The sequence below is a fragment of the Tyto alba genome, unplaced genomic scaffold, assembly GCF_018691265.1.
Source record: "Tyto alba isolate M040663 unplaced genomic scaffold, T.alba_DEE_v4.0 Super-Scaffold_45, whole genome shotgun sequence".
NCBI classification, from domain to species: Eukaryota; Metazoa; Chordata; class Aves; order Strigiformes; family Tytonidae; genus Tyto; species Tyto alba.
In genome coordinates this window covers 30,905,495-30,926,525 of record NW_024881321.1, presented here as the reverse complement: position 1 = coordinate 30,926,525, position 21,031 = coordinate 30,905,495, and the positions used below count along the sequence as shown (strand labels likewise).

Sequence of the window (21,031 nt, the reverse complement as noted above, 5' to 3'; positions counted from 1 at the left end):
AAAAAGGTGAATTGATTCCTAAATTAGGCATCTAAAGAGGTCAAACAGACTGTGTCCTGAAAGCGTCCATTCCTTCCCATTGGCGAGAAGCGGAAATTGCTCACATAGAGAATCTCAGTTTAGGTAGGATGCCCTAGTTTCTCTGACAAATGATTAGGAACAGCTGAGTCAGAAAAGTTAAATTATAGGTGTATCTTGATTGATTCATGAAAAGAATTACAATAAATGCTTAGCTGCATGGCAGCAGAAGACTGTTTTTGCAACAACTCATGTCATCCCTTCACATCTTTTATTGGCAAATAAACAGAGCTCAGACACCAAAGGCAATCCCATCAAGACAAAATATGTATGGCTACAGCCTATCAAATTTACCCCAAACTCCCTAGCCAGTCTCATTGGAATTCCTGTCCCATTTGATACCAGAAAAACTGAAGGCATTTATTCTTCACCTGATCTCTCAAACACTCCCCTCTTAGCCACTTTTAGTGGCTGTTCAGCTACATTGGTTTTCCTGTGAAGACTCAATGTTAGACAGACTGAGGCCACTTCTAGCCAAAGAAAGAGGAAAAAAAAGTCCTAACATTCTTATCTAAGTGCTTCGACTGATCACAATGAACTACGCTTATTTTTGAGAGTCAGTTTCTCATTTAGGTGCCTCTTGCTTCTTAGTCAAATTATGAGTTTCATATAATCTATATTATTGTCATAAATTAAATGTATCATCTACTTAGTATGCTGTATGCTTAAAATTTTACTTTAAACTGGTTTCATATCTTCTTCTGAGAGCCTAGCTTCTCTGTATCAAGTCCCACAAATCCTTTGGGTTGTCTGCTCATGTCAGCAACTACCTTGTGAGAAATTTAGTTGTATGAAAATGTACGGACCCAGACAGAAATTAAAGGCCAGCAATAGTGAGCGGAAGTGGGGTTCTTGAAACATTCTCTCACTGTGAGATCAATGTAATGGGAAAACTGGAAGGCAGTTTCTGGTCTCAAACTTTGACTGGTAGAAAATGCCCTTCAAAATTTAACCATTCTGCAGTGAAATCATCTAAAGGCTTTTTCTTCTTTCTCCAACTTTTTTAAGGAAAGAACTTTCTAATTAAGTTAGGATGAATTATAAAATTAAAGAATTAGAGAAAAAAAGGGTTACCAAATCAAAAAAGTGAAGATGGAAGTACCACATTAAAATGATTCAGCAGATCTTCCACAACTGTTTTTAATAATCATTGTTACAGCTCAAAAACGTCTCAACAAAACTGTGCATCTTATAAATGTCCTGAGAAAATATTTGAAAATGCTATTTCTGCATGCTATAAACACAAAAAAATGACATCACTTTCTCTGTTACTGCCATTATCAGAACCTTCTGATGGGCAAAATACATGACACAGCTGCAATTTCATCAACCTAAAATAGCTAATATGGATAAACTAGAGTACTAAAGTAGACATTCTGAATCAGTACACATCATATGCACAGGAATAGGCCTATAGGAAAATTAAGCATTTTAGTATACATACAGTTATTTCTCACTTTCTTGAAATATACTCTACAAAATTCCTAACTAGCAAATAAATTACAGTGATTCTCAAAATAACACAGGGAGAACATCAAGCCATCAAAAGCAACAAAAGACATCTTACCTGCACCAGAACAGATGATATCTTGAGAATTCTTGCACATTTCATTGCTTTTCTTCCGTGTAAGATTGCAAGTAGTTGGATACTGACAAGCTTCACCATACCAGCCTTCATCACATTTGCACTTCCCACAGTCACACTTCCCATGGCCTAGCAATGGAAGGAAAGAGTGTGTCAAGTCCTTTTTTTCATTCAGAAAGTGATATTTTCTAATCCAGCTTTTAAAATAGATTCTATCAATTGTAGTTTGAAATGAACATGATTAACAGATTCACTTAACATAGTTCATATAAAATTAAAAATAGAAATTAATAAAGATGAGCTTAAATATGAAGAGACACTTGAAATCACCATGACTTTGAAATGTAATGTATATAACTTTGATAGGTCTACAGATTAATTCTTATTTTAAGAAGGAATACAGAACTGAAATATCGTGTATGAACAATAGGCTTTCTTACTACTTTCATCTCTTTCTCATCCCCATATTTATTTACTATTAACTATTATCAACACAACAAAACTCTGAGTGCAGAGATTCCATTCACTTCCTTGGCCAGCTGTAGGCAAAGAACAGGTAGAAACTGCAGCCTGAGCACACAGGATTAACTGTTATGGTGCAAACGCTGAAAAGGAGCATGGAGAGGGCCAGCTACAGCAGGAATCAGTAACTCTCTCATGCAGCAGCAGCTGCAGCTCCTACCTCTGCACTGAAAGGTGCAAATCCTTCTTCCTGAGGCCTCCTCTGGCTACTGCTTCCTCCAGTCTTCTCCCACCCATTTAGATTCTACTTGGAAGCTGCTGCAAAACTGAATTTTGTCTTTAAGTATTAACACGTGTCCTGGGTTTGAGTGAGTGGTGGGTTTTTTTCGGTGGCAGGGGAGGGGGCTATCGGGGTGGCCTCCTCTGAGAAGCTTCTCAGAGTTCCCCCAGATCCAAGCCAGCTCCACCTCTGTTTGGAAACTGAGCCAATCAGCTGCACCTCTGCGATAACGTATTTAAGAAGGGACATGGTGATGTGCAGAGGGACTGGTGAGGAGGAGTTGCTGCAGCTGCATGAACACCAAGGTCAGTGGAGGAACGGAGGAAGAAAGGAGGGGGGAGGTGTGCTGGAGCAGACACCCCCCTGTATCCTGTGGTGAGACGGCAGGGCGGCCCCCCCTGCCACCCATGAAGATCTACGGTGGAGCAGACATTGATTCATGGCCTGTGAGGTGTTTCGCATGGGTGATCAAGGTGCTGTGCCAGAAGGCTGGGGTCTTGTGGGAAAAGGTAGCCCCGTTGCTGTAATTCAGCGCTGGGAGGATTGCAGCATGTGGGGGTGTCCCACGCCGGAGCAGCTCGGGAAGGGCTGCAGCCGTGGGAGGGACTCCAGTCAGAGAGTTGGTGACCCATGACGGAGCAGTGTGGGGAACGCTGCGGCCCATGGGAGGAATTCATGTCGGAGAAAGTTTGTGGAGGACTGTCTCCTGTGAGAGGGGGAACCACGATGGAGCAGGGGGAACAAGTTCCAGAAGCTCCCCCCACCGAAGATGGAAGAAACAGCATCACTGACTGCACCCCCCCATTCCCTGCCCCTGCACTGCTGGGGGAGGAGGTAGAGATATCGGGAGCAGAGCTGAGCCCAGGAAGAAAGGAGGGGCGGGGGGAAGGTGTTCTCAAGATGTGGCAATGCTTCTCACTGTCCTACTCTGTTAAGTGTTGTTAGTGTCTGTAATAAATGTATGTTCTTTTTTTTTTTCCCCTAACAAGTCTGCCTTTCACTCATGACTAGAAAGGGTGATTTTCCTTTCCCAGTCCTATCTCGAACCCCAAGCCTGGCTCTCTGTCCCTTCTTATTTCCGGAAGAGAAGGGGGAGAGAGTGGCTGTATGATGTTTGGCTGCCAACCAGGCTCAAACCACAACACAATATTGTCAATGTAGTATATTGATCCTCATAGTAATATATTTACTTATGAATATTTGCTAAGTGTGAGGTATCTTAAAGTAGCTGCTCAATCTATTAGGACATAACATGCTAGCCTTCCGTCAGTTGAATAATGCATTGTTTAAAATTTGTAATTTATCTAATAGCATGAAGAATTATAGAAGTAAAGAAAGTTTGTTTTTAATAATTCTTTAGTTTTCTTGAAAGATACCCAAATATGCAGATGAATTGACAGTTTTTTATGTTGCACATTAAATATCATGTTCCACATTGAATTCCAGGTGCAAATTTTGATCACTTAATTCTTTAGCATTCCTTTACAAATTTAGGTAGTAAATGTGAAAACTATTGAAAATGTTTTAAACTAGAATATTAAATTTTAAAATAAATACCATTTGAATGTATAACTGATTGACAGAAGATTCCCTTCCAATCACTATATCTCAAAAATAGAATCTTATTGCAGTCTATTTTAAATGCATCTCTTGCCTGCAGTTAGAATCAACTGCCTGAAAATACAAGCCCAGTCTTCTGTTAATAAGAAGGAATTTAAATAAGTATTGTAAATAGGATAATTTAATGAGAAAAAAAGAGTATCTTCTGTTGCTCAATAAAATTTTGTTTGCCTTACAACATGGTCCTAAGACAATGTACAGTTCAACAGATGAAAAAAACATAGTTCAGAAACATATGAGAGAATCATGTTAGTTTTTGTTTAAAACAGGAGTTGCCACCTTAAAAATTGCTGAATAACTCTGTTGGTAAAAGACAAGGAAAAAAAAAAAAAAAGTAGGATATAAAATATATAATAAAAACATACACTTGTTATTACTCTGCTTCACTGACAGGTGACACCATAAACCATTCTGGAAAATGGTGAGAAGTCCTAGGGTAGCCTAAAAAAACTAAAGACAAAACATAAACATCTCCCCATTTTTCCCTTCAAGGATTACTTATCACAATGATTTTGCATTCTCCATGTTAGGCATTCTTGTGACTTAACAGTTTGATGACTGCTTGTGAAGAAAAGATGCTCTTGTAAAAGGACTGATATTTCTATTTCCACGTCTAAATGACAGAGTAAAGTAGAAGCCACTGCTGGTTAGTACTGCTGGTCCAGCAGCACTAACTTTTCGCAGTTAGAGATGCATTAATCTAACATACGATACATAAAGGAAAAAAAAATAATTTCATGTAAAATTCATGCAGCTTGCTTAAGGAAAATGAATAAAAGACTTTGATGAGAGTAGTCATACGGAATAGTTTCTTGGCTTAATTAACAAGGAAATGCAAAAACCTGAGATTAATTAAACTGAGAGAGATAATAGAAGATGACTTCCATGCAACTGAAAGCAACTATAAAGAATTTAACTAATATGAATTTGTAACACGGTATTAATGATTTTCACCTTGACCACCCCCTTAAAATATCCTCATTTTGCAAATTGACTTTTCTTTAATTTTAAAACAATGGCAATATTCTGCACCAAAATTTGAGTGAGAGGACTATATTGGAGTGTAGAACACCATAAGACTGCCTGCAATAGCTTGTGTAACTCACTGTATCATCCCTGTCACATAGATGACATAGTAATCTTCTTGCTTGTTTCCCAAGTCCACGTGTACCAATCTTATAGTCTTCCCCATGGCAAAAATAATGATGTGATGGACTATAAAGCGAGTACATGATAACCTGTAAGAAATTTAGAGAGGGTACAAATGGTTTCTCATTGGTTTCAGATTCCTTTCAGAAAGGTTGGGTAGGATCCCTTTTGTTGTATATAAATTTCTGTATTATTTAGAAAGCAATTAATATTATGAAATAGTAAATAGCACTATGAAAACTGTGAGGTGATATTGTAACTTCCCAGAAAATAAATTCAACTAATAAGGGATAGACTCAGTTATCTGAGGATGTGACATGATGCACAAGAAAAGTGAGCTACAAGACCTTGATAAATAATTGGCTGAGAAAGCTATATCTCAGAGTAAGTGATGACACATTCATTCTTTTTTTTTTTAAAAAAAAAAAAAAAAAAAAAAAAAAAAAGAAGCTGTAACATGAATAAATGCTAAAGATAAATAAATCAGAATTTCACTTTTAAAAAATCAGAAAAAAAGGGAAATAATGAAGACTCAAGGAAGTGCTAGAATTCCTTTAGGAAAAGGCCGTGAAAAACTTGCAGCTTCAAACATGTGGAAAAACCTTTTATAACAAAGGGCTCTATTTCTTATTAGATGAGCAGTCACCTTAGAGAGTATATCTGGAATATGCAGAAAGCTTGTAGGGTGGAAAATGAAACTAATATGCAAGGAAAACTGTAAGATGTCAGAAAATACATGGAGAAAGTAAGAACAGATAACGTTAGGCAGGGTCAGATCTTGCAAAATTGCAAATACTAAAATGTACTTTCATCATCCAAATAAAAAGAAAACAAGGAAAAAAGTGTCTTCACCAAGCAGCAAAAAGCAGTTCAGATTAAAGATAATTTACAGACAGTCCAAAACAAAATTAATATGGGGATGTTGACTACAGTAGCAAATGCAGTGTGGCTAATGATACAGACTGTGGAAATGAAAATTACTCATCTAAGATGAGAACAAAACAAAGACATAAAGCTGTTTTTAAGGAAGTGTCTAGATCAGGAGGGCGAGACCCCATAATCTCCACTTGAGAGTATTCACAATACTTGCACATGAAAGGCCAGTTTAATAACAAAGACTTTTAATGAATCTATCAGGCTGGTAATCAAATATATAAAAAATAAAAAATCTAACTTGTTTTTCTTCTAATAAAAAAAGGAGGTACATGATCCAGGCAACATAAAAACAAGTGGCTCTGACCTCATGAGTTGTGCAAGGATTTGAAACAAATTATGAAGCACTGCATAACTAGAGACACTGAGGTAATGAAAAATGGAATATAATGAATAACAGCTTTATCCCAAAATAGACTATCACTACTCCAAATTAATCTGACATGTCTCTTCATAAGATAACTGATATTTTAAGACAAGCAACACAGGAAATCTAGCCGATATAATCATATATATTGGATACAGTGCCACTTAGGGAAAAAGAAAATTCTGGATAAGGTGTTCCAAAATGTAAAAGAATCAAAGCTTGGTTTAAGGGGAGGAAACAACATTTGGACCAAAAGGGATCTTACTGGGAAAGAAGATCACTGGTGATGTTTCAAAGTTCAGAGTATGCTAACAACACTTACCAATGATACAAACCGGTAAGCCCTCAGTAGAAAGGTGAAAATGGAAAATCATACTAAATGAACTGGACTGACAGTCTGAAGGACTGACGTAATAAAAGGGGATTGAAAATAGAAATAGAAAGCACAGGGTCACACATCAGGGACAAGGAAAGGATGCCATAGGTTAAGGCCTCCCCAGTTGGAAACAGCAAGAGCCTGAGTGTATACTCATATCAGCCATGGAAAGATGGTGGCACTAAGTCTTTAGCTAAAAAGAGTCTCAGATGAACCCACTGAAGATATATCAGTAGGGACAGAAAATGGCAACAAACCTGTATTAAAATGCTACACACAATGTATGGAAAATGGACACGGGTCCAGTTTATGCTGGAAAATCACCATTAGTTCTCTAAATCTCAGAAGAATGAGTCAAGTTTTCCAGGGAACCCACTTGTAGAATTTAGGTTCTTGCAAAGTTGCAGTAGGCTAGGAATTAAAACATCTCCACTGAAAGACAGTAATTTAAACCACAATCATTTGACTCTGATCACATGCTTTTGCTCTTAGACTTATAACTTCATTCTAAGTGCATTCTAAAAATGCTTTTCTACTACACATTTGCATACCTATAGGTCCAAGAGCAGAGACACAAAGGTAAAGTCTGACAAAACATTCTGAATCCACATATGAACTGTAGGTATTCAAGGCATCAATTTGGAAGCCTGATTTTGCTGGGATCCATCTGTAATCCATGATGAGAGACGGGTACATCTGCAGAGTGACTCAGGTCCTGCATGGGCTGAAGAGTCCTCAGAGGTTGCCTGTCTTTCTTCACTACACTGCTGGGAAGCATACAATGATTGAATAGGATACACAAACTTAAGTGGTGGGACTTTGGAGTGTGGTGCATCACTAGACATGTATGCGTGCAAATAAAGATTAGTTAATTTATTTTCTTTTGCTTCACTTATCTATATAATAATCTATGTCAGGTTTTAAATGCTCTGACATACTCTGAATAAGAAAGGAGAAGGATATCAACTTAGTTATAGGTTGAACTCATCAGTTTATGAAAACAATTATATTACATAATTACTGGGTAAACCAGAAACTGAATTTCAACATTGCTTCCATTTCTATGCACCTACAGAAACTGGAGAATTCCGTAGTGCTATCGCTATTTCTGTGCCTCCCACTGGAAAAGATTCTCTCTACCGTCATACCAGTTTGGGTTAATTTTCTTATTTCATACTAATGTTTGCTGTGGTTGAAAGCTCTGCTACATCCTAGTGGTTAAACTTTCCATAGGCAATGCAAACAGTCAAAACCAATGACTTGTTTTGTTACCTACCATGCTCTGCCACCTAAGAGCATGTTTGAATGTATTACATATCTATGTGTTATGATTATCTTTCCTACTGACCAATGGTAGGGCACAAAAACATAGACCTCTTAGAAACACTTAGCAGAAAAGAAGAATAAGAAAAGACTGATCTTGAGGTTAAGACTTAGAATTGAAAGAGAGGTGACTAGGTTCAACTCTTGTGTCTTTCATTTTCTGGATAACCTCTGGCACAGGACAGCATCACCAGGGCTCCAGGAGATGACCTTAAATTCTCTTCTTTATAAAGCTGATCATGATAATTAACTTTGTCATAAAAATTTTGGTAAGGAGAAATTTCTTGGTGTTTGGGAGCTTTCGGATGTTATGTATGATTAGAGATACCTAGTTTAAAAAATAAGCAAAAAACCCCCAGTGAGGCAACGTAGTGTCTTTGAAATTACATTCACCTTTTTTCTCAGTAAGACGAAAATAGCACTCCCTATCTAGGGGAAATTGTAAAACTGTAATCATGTTCTTGTTTAACTGCAAGGACCAAACTCTTAAACAAATCCTTGGTTCATTACTCCAACACTATTGGAGATACTGCCTTTGGGAGAACACCTATTGATGTGGTTGTGCAGCATTAGTTATAGCACAATAACTGTCACTAGAACAGAAGTCTCTTGTTGGAATACAAAGATCCAGGCTGTTTTACCAGACATTCAAATGCACTCAGATGTCCTCACTGTCACTTATTTTTAATAACTAAAGCCCAATTATTCTATGTAAGAACATAACTGAGGACAGGTTTCATTTTAAAATTGTAATGGAATCATTTTCCTACAGGCAGGTGAGATTTACCATAAGGATTCCTCTCTATATCATAAAGTCAGCCATCAGAAGGAAATCAGCATCTGGCATGATAATTGAGTTGGGCTCATTATTATTCATTTTTAGCAACCACTGAGTGATTCGTGTAGTGCTTTTCAAATCTAAAAAACACTTAATGAAATAGGTGAAGCAATACGAAGAACTTGATCTTATGGATTCCTGTTTTAAATTGGTATGTTAAATAGGAAGTATGATTGAGTTGTAAGAGTTGAAAATCTTGGGAAAGTAAAAAAAATTAAAACACTGTTCTGCGGTTTCAACCTAGACCAACACAGTGAAGTTTTTTTTTAATAGTTCTTTCCAATTGGATTACTCTCACTCCTGTAGTTAGTGAAGCAGATTCTGCTACTTTACAGTAATGTAAAGCTAGTGAAAATATTTTAGAATACATTAGGATAAGATTAGAAAAATGGCCCATTCTGTTTAGTTGCAATAACTATGCCTTGCATTCAGATGAAGCATATCTCTGAGTCTCTTTTTTTTGGAATTGTTGGAATTGCAGTTTCTGAAAAACTTGTGTTTTCTGAAAAAAAAAATAGTTATAATTACTTTTCTTTTTTTTCTATGTCAACATGTTGGAAATTAACCTCTCTTTAAGCCTGGGGTCTTGGTTGCTTATGTTGTGCTACCTCTGATGAAACATAGTCGTCTTCCAGACCTTTGCAGTATACCCTAGGGATTCTGTCCCTACCAAAATTAGGATCAGGGGTTTTCACAAAAATACTGGCTTCTCCTTCACATCCCAATCACTTGTGTCTCTTCCTATGCTGATGCAATAAGGCTAAACTATAAATTGGTTAAGGGGACTGAATTGAATTTACAAACAACTTAAAACCAGGAGGAAATCTGAGGAAAAACAGCTGCCTAATGATAGTAGAACATTTCAAGACAATTTTTCCACTCAAGCCCCTTTATCACCAGATAAAGATAAAGCCCACAAGGCTTTATGGAGGAAAAACCCTAAATGTTTATTTACCTATTCTCAAAAGGCTATTAGAAATGCAAAAAACTTTGAACTTAGAAGTTCTTCCATTAAGCCAATTTCTCTGTGTTTATTTAGGGTGTCCAGACCTTGAAGAAGCCCAGAATAACAGATACAAACATTCAGCACTGGCCTTTGGGCAGGCTGAGAGAGCAACCTAGTCACTGTGACAAGAGTACACAAAGCCTGTAACGCAGTTTGCCTCTCAGATTTCTCTAGTGATTGGATCCCCCAGTCTCCTTTAAGTTCATCTGAAATGGATTTTCAGAGTTAAAATAAAAAGTAGTGGCAAATCATCTCAATTTAGTTACTACTGGATGCACTTTAACAACAGAAACATCATTAATTGTGTTAAATTGTAACTCCGATGGAGGTACTAGAGAATCGATAAAAACAAACCAAAGCACTGTATATTCTTCTTAAGGAAAAGCCCTCTAGTAGATATAGCAAAAAAAAAAAAATTCTTATTGCACTTGTGCTATGTGTTCCAGGGATTGCTTAGCACAATGTTTTAGTAAGCAAATATTCAACAGTGTTCTTAAAGAAGAAAATCAATCAGAACCCACACTACAATATAAAAAATATGCCAGAGGTGGGTGTGAGGGCATGACTACAGATATTATTTAGTTTTCAGGTTATAAATCAACTGTCTATAACAGATATTTCTATTATACATGCTCTGCCATATTATTTCTATCAATACCCTCTTTACTCCATGCTGACATAAGGAAATTAATACTTTGGTGTGTTCTCCAACACTTGAGTTGATGTGATTACCGCAGTTTTAAAATCTTCCTCCCATATCCCTATGATAATTGTGCAAACAAGTTGATCTTAAAGTACTATTGATAAATTAGGAGATGAAAAGCATTAGTATTTGCAGAGGAGTATTTTAAGAAAGTACTTAAGGTTCACATCAGCAGCATACAAGATCTGTAAGTAATGTGCTCTCATTAGACAAAAACTGTTATTTATGACAGTAATAGAAATGAAAAACTATGGATTAGATCAAACAATAGTTTTAAATCAGTATCTTTAGAAATGGAAATAGACTATAAATTAAACTGGAATTAAAAAAAAAAAAAATGTTGCCCTGGAGGTTATTTTAGACATTAAAATGCATTAAACAATACCAGTAGAAAACTATTTCTAGAAGATAAAAACATTAGACTGATTAAAGAATTCAAAATTTTACTTGATTTCTATAAGATGAAAAAAAAAAAAAAAAAAAAAAAAAAAAAAAAAGAGATAATACTCTCTCCTACTGAGACTACAGTTATGTTTCTCTGTCCAAAGAGGTCATCGTGCATTATTTCACTTAATATTGAAGTTTAAAACTACACTTACTGTCAATTGCAATTCCACTGCCAAGATTAGAATTTAAATTACAGCAATGCTTATAAGACTTTAATTGCACATAATGGTCATAGATAGTTTTTAATATATGCTACCCTAATCCTGTATTTCAGAATTTCAGAACAACAATTTCTGAAAGAAGCCAGGAAGGATTTTTACTCTTTACGTGATCCATTACTTCATTTAATTTTTTGAATTTTATATCTCTCACTGTTCTATTAAGTACTGAAGATCAGTCACAGCAAAAGACAGATCTAGGTGAGATTGTCTCCTGTGCTCTTAAAATTTCTCTGCACACAGCTCTGTGTGTGTCAGATAATATGGTTATACAGTCCCTTCTACATCTCCATCTACCAGCTTCTGCTTAAATGCCAAATAAGGCATTAGAACCCAAGTTTTCAGCAAATACATATTAAAGCAGTATAATATGGAGGATCTAATCCTGTAGTGCATAATGAGGATGTTTAGTTAATCACAGACTTCTAAACTAGAATAGCCCACTGTAGGTGTCCAGACCTGTCTCTCTTTTATCCCTTTTCCCTGCTCTGGTCAAAGCAGTGATTTTCATTTGAAAATACCTGAATTTCCACTTAGTCATTACAAAATTATCCATCTGCTAAAGCCTAACCTTGCTTTTGCTGGTAGTCTCATGTTGCACAAGATCATATAACATTCGGCAAGCTCAGTTATTGGGAAGGCAAATGATTTTCATTTTACACATTTTAATGAATAATCTAGCTAATTGCAATCTTCACACCTTACATTTTACATCAAAGGCTTTGAAATATTAACTGACATATGGTATCAATGACATATCCACTGCTATGTGCCATGACTAGAGAAAGTTACAAAATAACAGAATGGCAGACTGGCAGATGTTGGAAGGAACCTCTGAAGGCCTTCTAGCCCAGCTTCCCTGCTCAAGCAGGGCCTCCTAAAGGCAGTTGCCCAGTACCATGTTCAGGCAGCTTTTGAATATCTCCAAGGATGGAGATTCCACAACCTCCCTGGGTAACCTGTACCAGTGCTTGGTCACCCTCACTGTGAGAAAGTCTTTCCTGATGTTCAGAGGGAAGAACCTCCTGTATTTCAGTTTCTGTCCATCTCTTCTGGTCCTGCCACTGGATACCACTGAGCAGAGCCTGGCTCTGTCCTCTTTGCACCCTCCCTGCAGGTATTTATACACATTGATGAGATCCCCCTGAGCCTTCCCTTCTCCAGGCTGAACAGTCCCATCTCTATCAACCTCTCCTCATAGGAGAGATGCTCCGGTCCATCATCTTTGTTGCCCTTCTCTGCACTCTCTCTGGTAGCTCCATATTTCTCATGAACTGGGGAGCCCAAAACTGAGCACGGTAAGTTAAAACACTTTCAACAGGCTATTTACTAACATGAAAATATCTTAAATAATAAATGATATTATATATTATTTTATATGTACAATAATATATTTATATAATATGTGTTTATATTATGTATCTATTTTATGTATCTAAATAATAATATATAATATAATGACATAAAATTTTATTAAAGGTAACTCACAACGTTTTGAAAATGTTATTCTAGTTATTGGGGAAAAAAGGGGATGACATGAATAAGAAACAAAACTGAAGAGAATAAAACATTTTCATTTCAGCTACTTGGTTTAAATGTACTGTGTTCCATATAGTTTTGTTAGATTGACCGCAAAATTACAAAAGAAAATACATTTCTTCTTTGATATCAAAAGTTTCTATAGACTTAAAAGGATTTTTTTGGAAGTTCATTTCATGGCAAATACTCAGATCTTTTTTGGTTATTCGTTAAAGGAAATTATTGTTCAAACATGAAAATTTCCAAAACTTTTGTAGTCCAACTTCATTATTTCCAGTTGCAACACACAGCAAGGGTAATACGCAGTTTTATCACTTTTGTGTACTGGACAGTGCTCTGCGTTCAAGTTATTTTTCATATCATGAGTCTTTTACTTGAAGAGTATATAAACCCTACATTTATATATGTAAAAAAATATGTGTTTTATTACTGTGTATGTGTATTTAGCATAAATAAGTTTCTGTCTATGTATACATACACATACTTCAAGAATCAAAGACAATATGCATATTTCCTCTGCCTGTAATAAAAGTGTACAAAATATAAGAAACCCCCCCCACAATACTGCTGACCAGTGGCATTTTCTTTTTCCCCTGTATTGGCTATGAATTCAAATTCCCTGTGAAATGAACAGACTCGATTGTAATGAAAATCAATTAGATATTGTGAATTATTAAAATGAAAGAAAGCAACACTCAGTTGAATCAGCTCCAGTTTGTTACCCCAGAGGTGGCACAAGTTGATATAATTTTAAATGTGATTCATGCTGTTTAGACAGATGATATAAATATCTCAGGGAGACAGAGATAAATTAGTTTTATCCATCAAAACAGTCTAGAGTCAAGGCTTCCATTAATAATTCAATGGTTCTGTGAAAGATTCCTTACTTATTTTTAATCAAATGGTTCCTCGGTTTTTTTGAAGACCAAAAATAATCAAGTTTTAAGTAGGAAGACCTTTAAATAGGCAGAGCGAATATTCTTCGGCTTCTCTAGAAGACCATTTTTCCATATATTACTTTCCCAGTGTAGGCTTTTGTACAGATACTGCACATATCAAGATTATACCTGAGACATGAACAATTCCTTTCCGTGAAATAACTTGCAGAGAAGAAAAAAAAACACAAAGGAACTTCACATATTTAGCTATGTAGATACTAAAACTTGCAGACACTCTAAAAACTACATTCTTGAGGGAAAGAAAGACTTACAAATCCAACAGGTTCATGTTTTTGTTACTGTGCTCAAGTGCTGAAATAATGGAATTAAATAAACCCCATTTCCTGAGTCTGAGCCAGTTCAGTGTTCACCAACAAACGCTGGCCCAGATACCCTCCACTGGCTCCTTCCAAGGTCTGTGGCTGCACGTGACCTGTGATTTCCATGACCCCAAAAACGTTGATTCAAAATTGACTGAGGGAGAACTCCTGACTTTCCATGAGACTGAACAGTTGATATTTGACTTCACCACCACCACCACCCCAAAAAACACAGAAATGCTGCAGGGTTTTTATTTTCAAAAAAAGCAGCACATAAATTTATTAACAACTGTGCCTCCAAAGGCCTGCCCAACACCGACTTGACTTAAGCCAAATCATCAAAGAATTTCCAGACTCTCATGTACAAGAGAAAGAAACCCATGAAAACCTGACAACGTCCACAGTTTTGCCTCTTTGGCTGTCTGTCAGTAAATCTGGAAATCTTGGAAGCCATGTGTGTATCAGATCTCTCAAGGTTTCCAGCCGTGGATTGTAATCCCAAAGACAGACAAAAGACTCCTAATACTTCCAGTCTGTGACCTACAAATCTAACACTCAGTGGATATTGTTTGAGGAAAGCTTTTTTCATTCTGTATTCAACAACTGTCATCTTTCCAGTGAAATCCTGTTCCATTCAGAAATTCCCTGCTGCCTCTACTGCTGGCAATGCTCTACTCTACAGAGGTACAGTTAGGTGAAGGTGACACAGCTACTGCTTCTCTCCACCTAGTCAAACGCCATGCTCTCCACTCCAGTACCCCATGGAGCTTTGAGTCTCTGCTCTAATCAAGCATTAGTGACCATGTATATGGTAAAAAACCCTGAGCTCCCCTCCCCTGCAATGTTTTTGTTTCCTTCAGCAGTTTTGAGAGCCTGTCAGGGCCCTGAGGGCACCATCAGCCCTCCCCTGTCCATGCCCAGCTTCCCAGGGATGCCCCCACCCTGCCCACGGCCCAGACCCCATCTCAGCCCCCCGGAGCCATCAGTCCCTGTCCTGGGTTGAGTGAGTGGTGGAGTTTTTTGGTGGCAGGAAAGGTGGCTATCAGGGCGGCCCCCTCTGAGAAGCTTCTTGAAGCTCCCACAGATCCAAGTCAGCTCCACCTCTGTTTGGGAAATTGAGCCAATCAGCTGCACCTCTGCGATAACGTATTTAAGAAGGGACGTGGCGACAGGCAGTCGGACTTGTGAGGAGGAGTTGCTGCAGCTCCATAAACACCAAGGTCAGTGGAGGAACAGAGGAAGAAAGGAGGGGGGAGGTGTGCCGGAGCAGAGACCCCCCTGTATCCTGTGGTGAGACGGCAGGGCGCCCCCCCCCCCCGCCACCCATGAAGAGCTACGGTGGAGCAGACATTGATTCATGGCCTGTGGCTCCTGCTTGGATGCCTGATCAAGGTGCTGTGCCCAAAGAAGGCCGGGGTCTCATGGGAAAAGGCAGCCCCGCTGCTGTAATTCAGCACTGGGAGGATTGCAGCATGCGGGGGAGTCCCATGCCGGAGCAGCTCGGGAAGGGCTGCAGCCGTGGGAGGGACTCCAGTCAGAGGAAGTTAGTGACCCATGACGGAGCAGTGTGGGGAACGCTGTGGCCCATGGGAGGAATTCAAGTCGGAGAAAGTTTGTGGAGGACTGTCTCCTGTGAGAGGAGGACCATGATGGAGCAGGGGGAACAAGTTTCAGACACTCCCCTAGCAGAGCTGAGCCCGGGAAGAAGGGAGGGGTGGGGGGAAGGTGTTCTCAAGATGTGGCAATGCTTCTCACTGTCCTACTCTGTTAAGTGTTGTTAGTGTCTGTAATAAATGTATGGGTTTTTTTTTCTTCCCCTAACGAGTCTGCCTTTTGCTCGTGATCATAAAAGGGGGATTTTTCCCCATCCCAGTCCTATCTTGAACCCCAAGCCTGGCTCTCTGTCCCTTCTCATTGCCGGAAGAGAAGGGAGAGAGAGGTGCTGCATTGTGGTTGGCTGCCAACCAGGCCTAAACCATGACAGTCCCTGTCCCACTGACGCCTTTGCAGGACCCGGTCTCCAGCTCCCCACAGCCCTGCCCTGCCAGGCCAGGGGTCCTGCTGAGCCAGGCCCAGCCATGGGTCCACATCCCAGCCCACCCTCGGCCCATCCTTGTCCCCAGGGAGATCCCCAATGCTTGGGCTGGCCTGGTGCCCCCCCCGCTGCCCTGCGCCTGGATGTCCTTAAAAGACGGAGCTGGAGAGAGTGCGAACTGCCTGCAGAAGAAATCAGCCATGTAACATCAGCAAGCACTCACTGCAGTGAAGTCAAGGTTTCTAAACCCTGGATGCTGGAAGATGTTTTGTGGGAAGAGCTGCTTTTAGTTCATCATGGGATACCTGAAGGAAGAGCAGGGAAATTTGTAGCTAAATCTTAAAAGCTTGGTTACTAAACTGAAGAGTTAGCTAAAGATGTTATGGTTACAATATATCCAGTTAACTACAAACTAAGTTCAAAAGTTACCAGTCACTGAAAAAAAAAAAAAACAAAAAAACAACAAAAACAAACAAACAAACAAACAAAAAACACAACAAAACAAAAAAAAAAAAAAAAAAACAAAAAAAACAGAAATTTACTTAGGGGTAAATTTATATTATACAGACTGCACATTCAAAATAAATGCGGTTGGTACTGCGGACTAAGTAGAGCACAGGTTGACACCGCAAACCTTGCTTTAAGGACTGGGTGAGCTCAGATTAGCAGTAGTAATATTTTATTTGCTACATACGTAATATGTGGCCAAGATCACACCCAGGTGCCTGACGAGGATGCCACCTGTGTATTCCTGCCTTTGTCTTAAAGTTCTCATTTGAACATTCTTTTGCTTGACAGTCAAAAATGACCTGTAATGTTTATGTCTAAGAAAATAATGTAAGAGGTCTGAAGCCATAATGCTAGTGAACCTCAGGACAGACAGGATCCAGGCAGCCTTGCCATGCCCTGATTAGAGGTCCATTTATGCTGCACAACATAAGGTTGTAAGATTATCTGTGCTATCCCTTTTTTCTTTCTTGTGTTATCTCAAATAAAAGGTATTTTAAACAATACCTTATGGAATCTGAGTGCCTTTCTTAATGGGATCCATAATAAACTCTAGCACTGGTGTGTTACAGTTCTCCAGAAAAAGAGCAGACTTTCTACAGTTTGCTGGTTAGCAGCTGGTCAAACAATCTCACAATAAACATGCTAGTTACATAAATATCACATGGAACAAGTCAGCTGGGTGAGACAGCTCCACAGAGTACAAAAATGAGTCTTAGATATTATTCACAGCATGGTAAGCCTAATGCCAAAAAGATCAAAATGACTAGCCTGGCACAATCTGTACATGAGCTGCACACCGGAAAACCTATGCCTAATTCAATCCAACTCACTGCACAGGGCCTGTTTGATGACTGTGAAGTCACCATAGAGTCAGAAGCTAATAAATTTATGCTGCATCTCATTTGCATAGTGAGCTGGAGGGGAGAAAAGGGGACATATACTAATAAAACAACTACAAGCCTCCCATAATGACTACACTTAAGAGAAATTTAGTAGCATCATGAAAATTTGTCATTACTAGGTAATTGTGCTAAAGAATGGCTGACTGGTGATCCAAGGACTTTTTTCAAACCAAGGGTTTTCTAGAAGATGTACTTTCATATCTGAAACAATTACATTTAGTGTTATTTATTAATGATAGATTAATTTTTAATATTTGTTATCAAAGCTGTGCATAAGCTTTATAAAACATAATTTCTCCATAACTTCATGATAATTACGTTAGTTGATTGGAGTGGATAACAATTTTATTTACTAATGGTTTTATATATGTAACAAGTTAAGGGATGTACTTGCATATTCTTCCTACAGCTTTTGTTAAAAAGCTTAGTTTAAAATAAATTCTTCGTGGGTGTGCTTTGCACAGCAGCATCTCAACAAGAAAGCATAAACAAAGTTAATGAGTTTCCTCATATTTAAATCAAAAACATATTTTTCAGTCTCTTGGTTAAACAGGAAAGTTTTCTAGTAATTTATGAATCCCTAAACCAAAATCATAAATATCATCAACCATCTCCTTTAGGCTTGTGTCTAGTAGAAAATCTGATTTCTGTCTCTCCAAAACAATGCAGAAGAACACTTGACAGAGAAAATATAAATGGGAAACCACAGTTCCACAGCTTATCACAGCATAGATTTAAATTGTTAAATACCAGCTAGTAATCCCTGAAACTGAGTCACTAACCACTCCAAACTTTTGTTAACATATGGGGAAAGCTCATTACAAAAAGGTGTATAAAACTGCAGTATCCAAGCATGTGCTAGCTTGCAGTAATGTTTAAAAACAAATTGAGCATTGCATGTAATTTCAATAGTCTGTTATTGGAGGGGAAAACACAGGTGCATTAAAATCTGATTTTATAGAGTTTTTAAAATATCCAGCCACCAAGGATACATAAGAGGGGCATATCCTGTCATTCCAAAAAAGCGCATGGATCAAAAGGGAAATACAATTCTGACCACATTAAGTTGTGCCCACATTTATCCACTCTTTTCAGAAGTGCCAAATGTTAAACAAATGCTTCTTGAGATTTATTTTGGCTATGCTCGTCCACCACTTTACTGCTAGGTATTAGGTTTTTCTTCCCTTGCTTTTTGAACATTAATCATTTCTTAATACCATCTAATATTTTCCCCATGCTTTTAGAAAAGATAAACATTTTCAAACTTTTAACCTGTTCAGAGATTTTGAGGTTCTTTATAAGGTTTAAGAAGAATCTAAAGTTCAGCAGAATAAAGACAGATCCTGTTTCCTAGAACATGCTTCGGACTGACAGTTCCTTCTACAGTCCAGCCAAACCTCCTGCAGCACCTCCTCTTGTTATCACAGTCTTCAAAATACAGACTTGCCAATTTACCAAGTTGTGCACTGGCTCCCCAGTGAAACTGAAATAGCCTTCACTTTCCAAAAAATGCTATACAGTATTTGGGAAGTTTTATCCCTAGCCTAACAGAGACAGAAGGCTAAAATATGTTGCAATTGCAGTCAGTCTTCAATAAAGGTCAGGTCTAGATCGGTAGCATCCTGACTTCTGGAAATGTTCTAAATATAGTAATTTGATTCAGTCAGAAGGAAGGCTCAGCAAGTGGAATAACAGGAGGATCAGTGAATAAGGTATTCAAAACAGGATTTCTTAACAAATTATTATACCTTCTTTGGAAATAGGAAGACTGGCAGAGAGAAGGAGGGGGAGTGGATAAAAAAAAACTTTTAGTTTTTAGCATATATTTATTTAGAGAGGATTATGAAAGCACTTTAGATTAGGCTGGTATCTGAGCATTATTAATTCTTACAAGGCCCTTCAGTTCTTCCCATGGAAAAGAATGCACTTGAGTTCCTTGGTTAAGCTAAAGCCGGATCACCCTAAGCTGGTCTGTACTCAAAGGGAGAGAAATAGGTGGTTCCAGCAAGTGAGTTGATTGGTTTCAGATCTTAAGTAGGCCTGCTTATTTCCTGGAGGAAAAAAAATCTATACCAGGATGTACATTATTCTTGCTTCAAAGACCCCTGGACATTTTCCAGCTAACATGTCACCCTTTTCAGAAAACTCAGCTATTTTGTCAAGTATACATTACAACATGATTTCTTCAGTTGCCTTTTGTGAAAACTTTACATATAGTTCATGACCCCCTGCAGCTATTCACAGCACAATCTGAAACCAGTGTAAGCATTTTGGCAAGACAGATAGGCTCCTAACTTAGGTGCCTCAGTGCATCACCACAATTGGGTGGGTGATTGTGCTGAGACCTTTCTGTAAAAGGCACAGTCAGACAACGTAGGAAGAGGCAAAGTAATGTACAGGTTTTACAGAGTAGGCACTATTATATTATTTTTTCTTTATGTCAGATAACTTAAAGAGCAAAATGAAAAATGACTTGCCCAGAGACACAGTGAGAAAATAGCTGGCAGGTGGGAACAGGGCTCCAACTGTGGTAGAATGCACAGATTACCACCCTTTTAAACAAAGAGTAATCAGCACAGTATTATACGTTTTTATAATACCAGAGTCTGGAATTCATGGCAAACTGAAATTAACTCTATTTTTATTCCTTGGTTTGAGCTAAATCAGAGAAATCTCTTAAACTAGAAGAACATAATGGATAAGAGGTGAACAGATTGTTTTATTTGCTTTTAAAACATTGTTTCAGATTCCTAATATAAAAAGATTATTTCTAGGTGTGGGTGGTATAATTGAACTAATCAGTTCCTTTATGTTGTTATTCTCCTTGATGCACATTTAAATGTAGTCCTATTAAGTAACGAATTTAGAAAAAAAAAAAAAAAATAACAAACAAACAAAATAAATCTAAACAATTGAACAACATTTTCTATTCCTGACAAAGTATGAAACAGAGGGAAAAATATATCTCAAAGTTCTGAAGTAATTTTGGGTGGAGTCCTGAATTCTTTTAATTTCAGATATTTATGTAGCTCCACTGCCATATCATTTTAGCATATCACAGTCTACTATTAGGTGTTTGTGTGGGCATTTACATTCACCACGTCTCAAAACTGTGGGGGATAAAATTATCCATGATTTACAGATAGGGAATAAAATGTACCAGAAAACATGTAAGAATTGAGTTTAGCTAATGTTCCCAGAGTATTCATATGGCAGAGTGAGACAGGCTCTCAGGTCATATAAATCTGTGGTCTTGTCCCTACACTTTTCACTGTGCATTTCCATCTTAGCCTAGGTATCCAGGGAGGAGTGGAAGGCAACATACAGAATTAATCCTGTAAGCAGAGAAGGAAAAAGAAGAGATCAGCCTGCTGAAGACAATCTCAAAACTCACATTGATTT

At 38.0% G+C, this 21,031-nt stretch overlaps 1 protein-coding gene across 1 annotated transcript in view; it reads right to left on the bottom strand.

The window, feature by feature from the left end:
• Positions 1-21,031, bottom strand: part of ITGBL1 (integrin subunit beta like 1) — a 158,644-nt gene that overhangs the window by 94,574 nt on the left and 43,039 nt on the right. Inside the window, exon 3 of the mRNA XM_032997038.2 lies at positions 1,646-1,792. Within this exon, the coding sequence (XP_032852929.1) occupies positions 1,646-1,792 (147 nt within the window). The remainder of the gene's footprint in view (positions 1-1,645; positions 1,793-21,031) is intronic.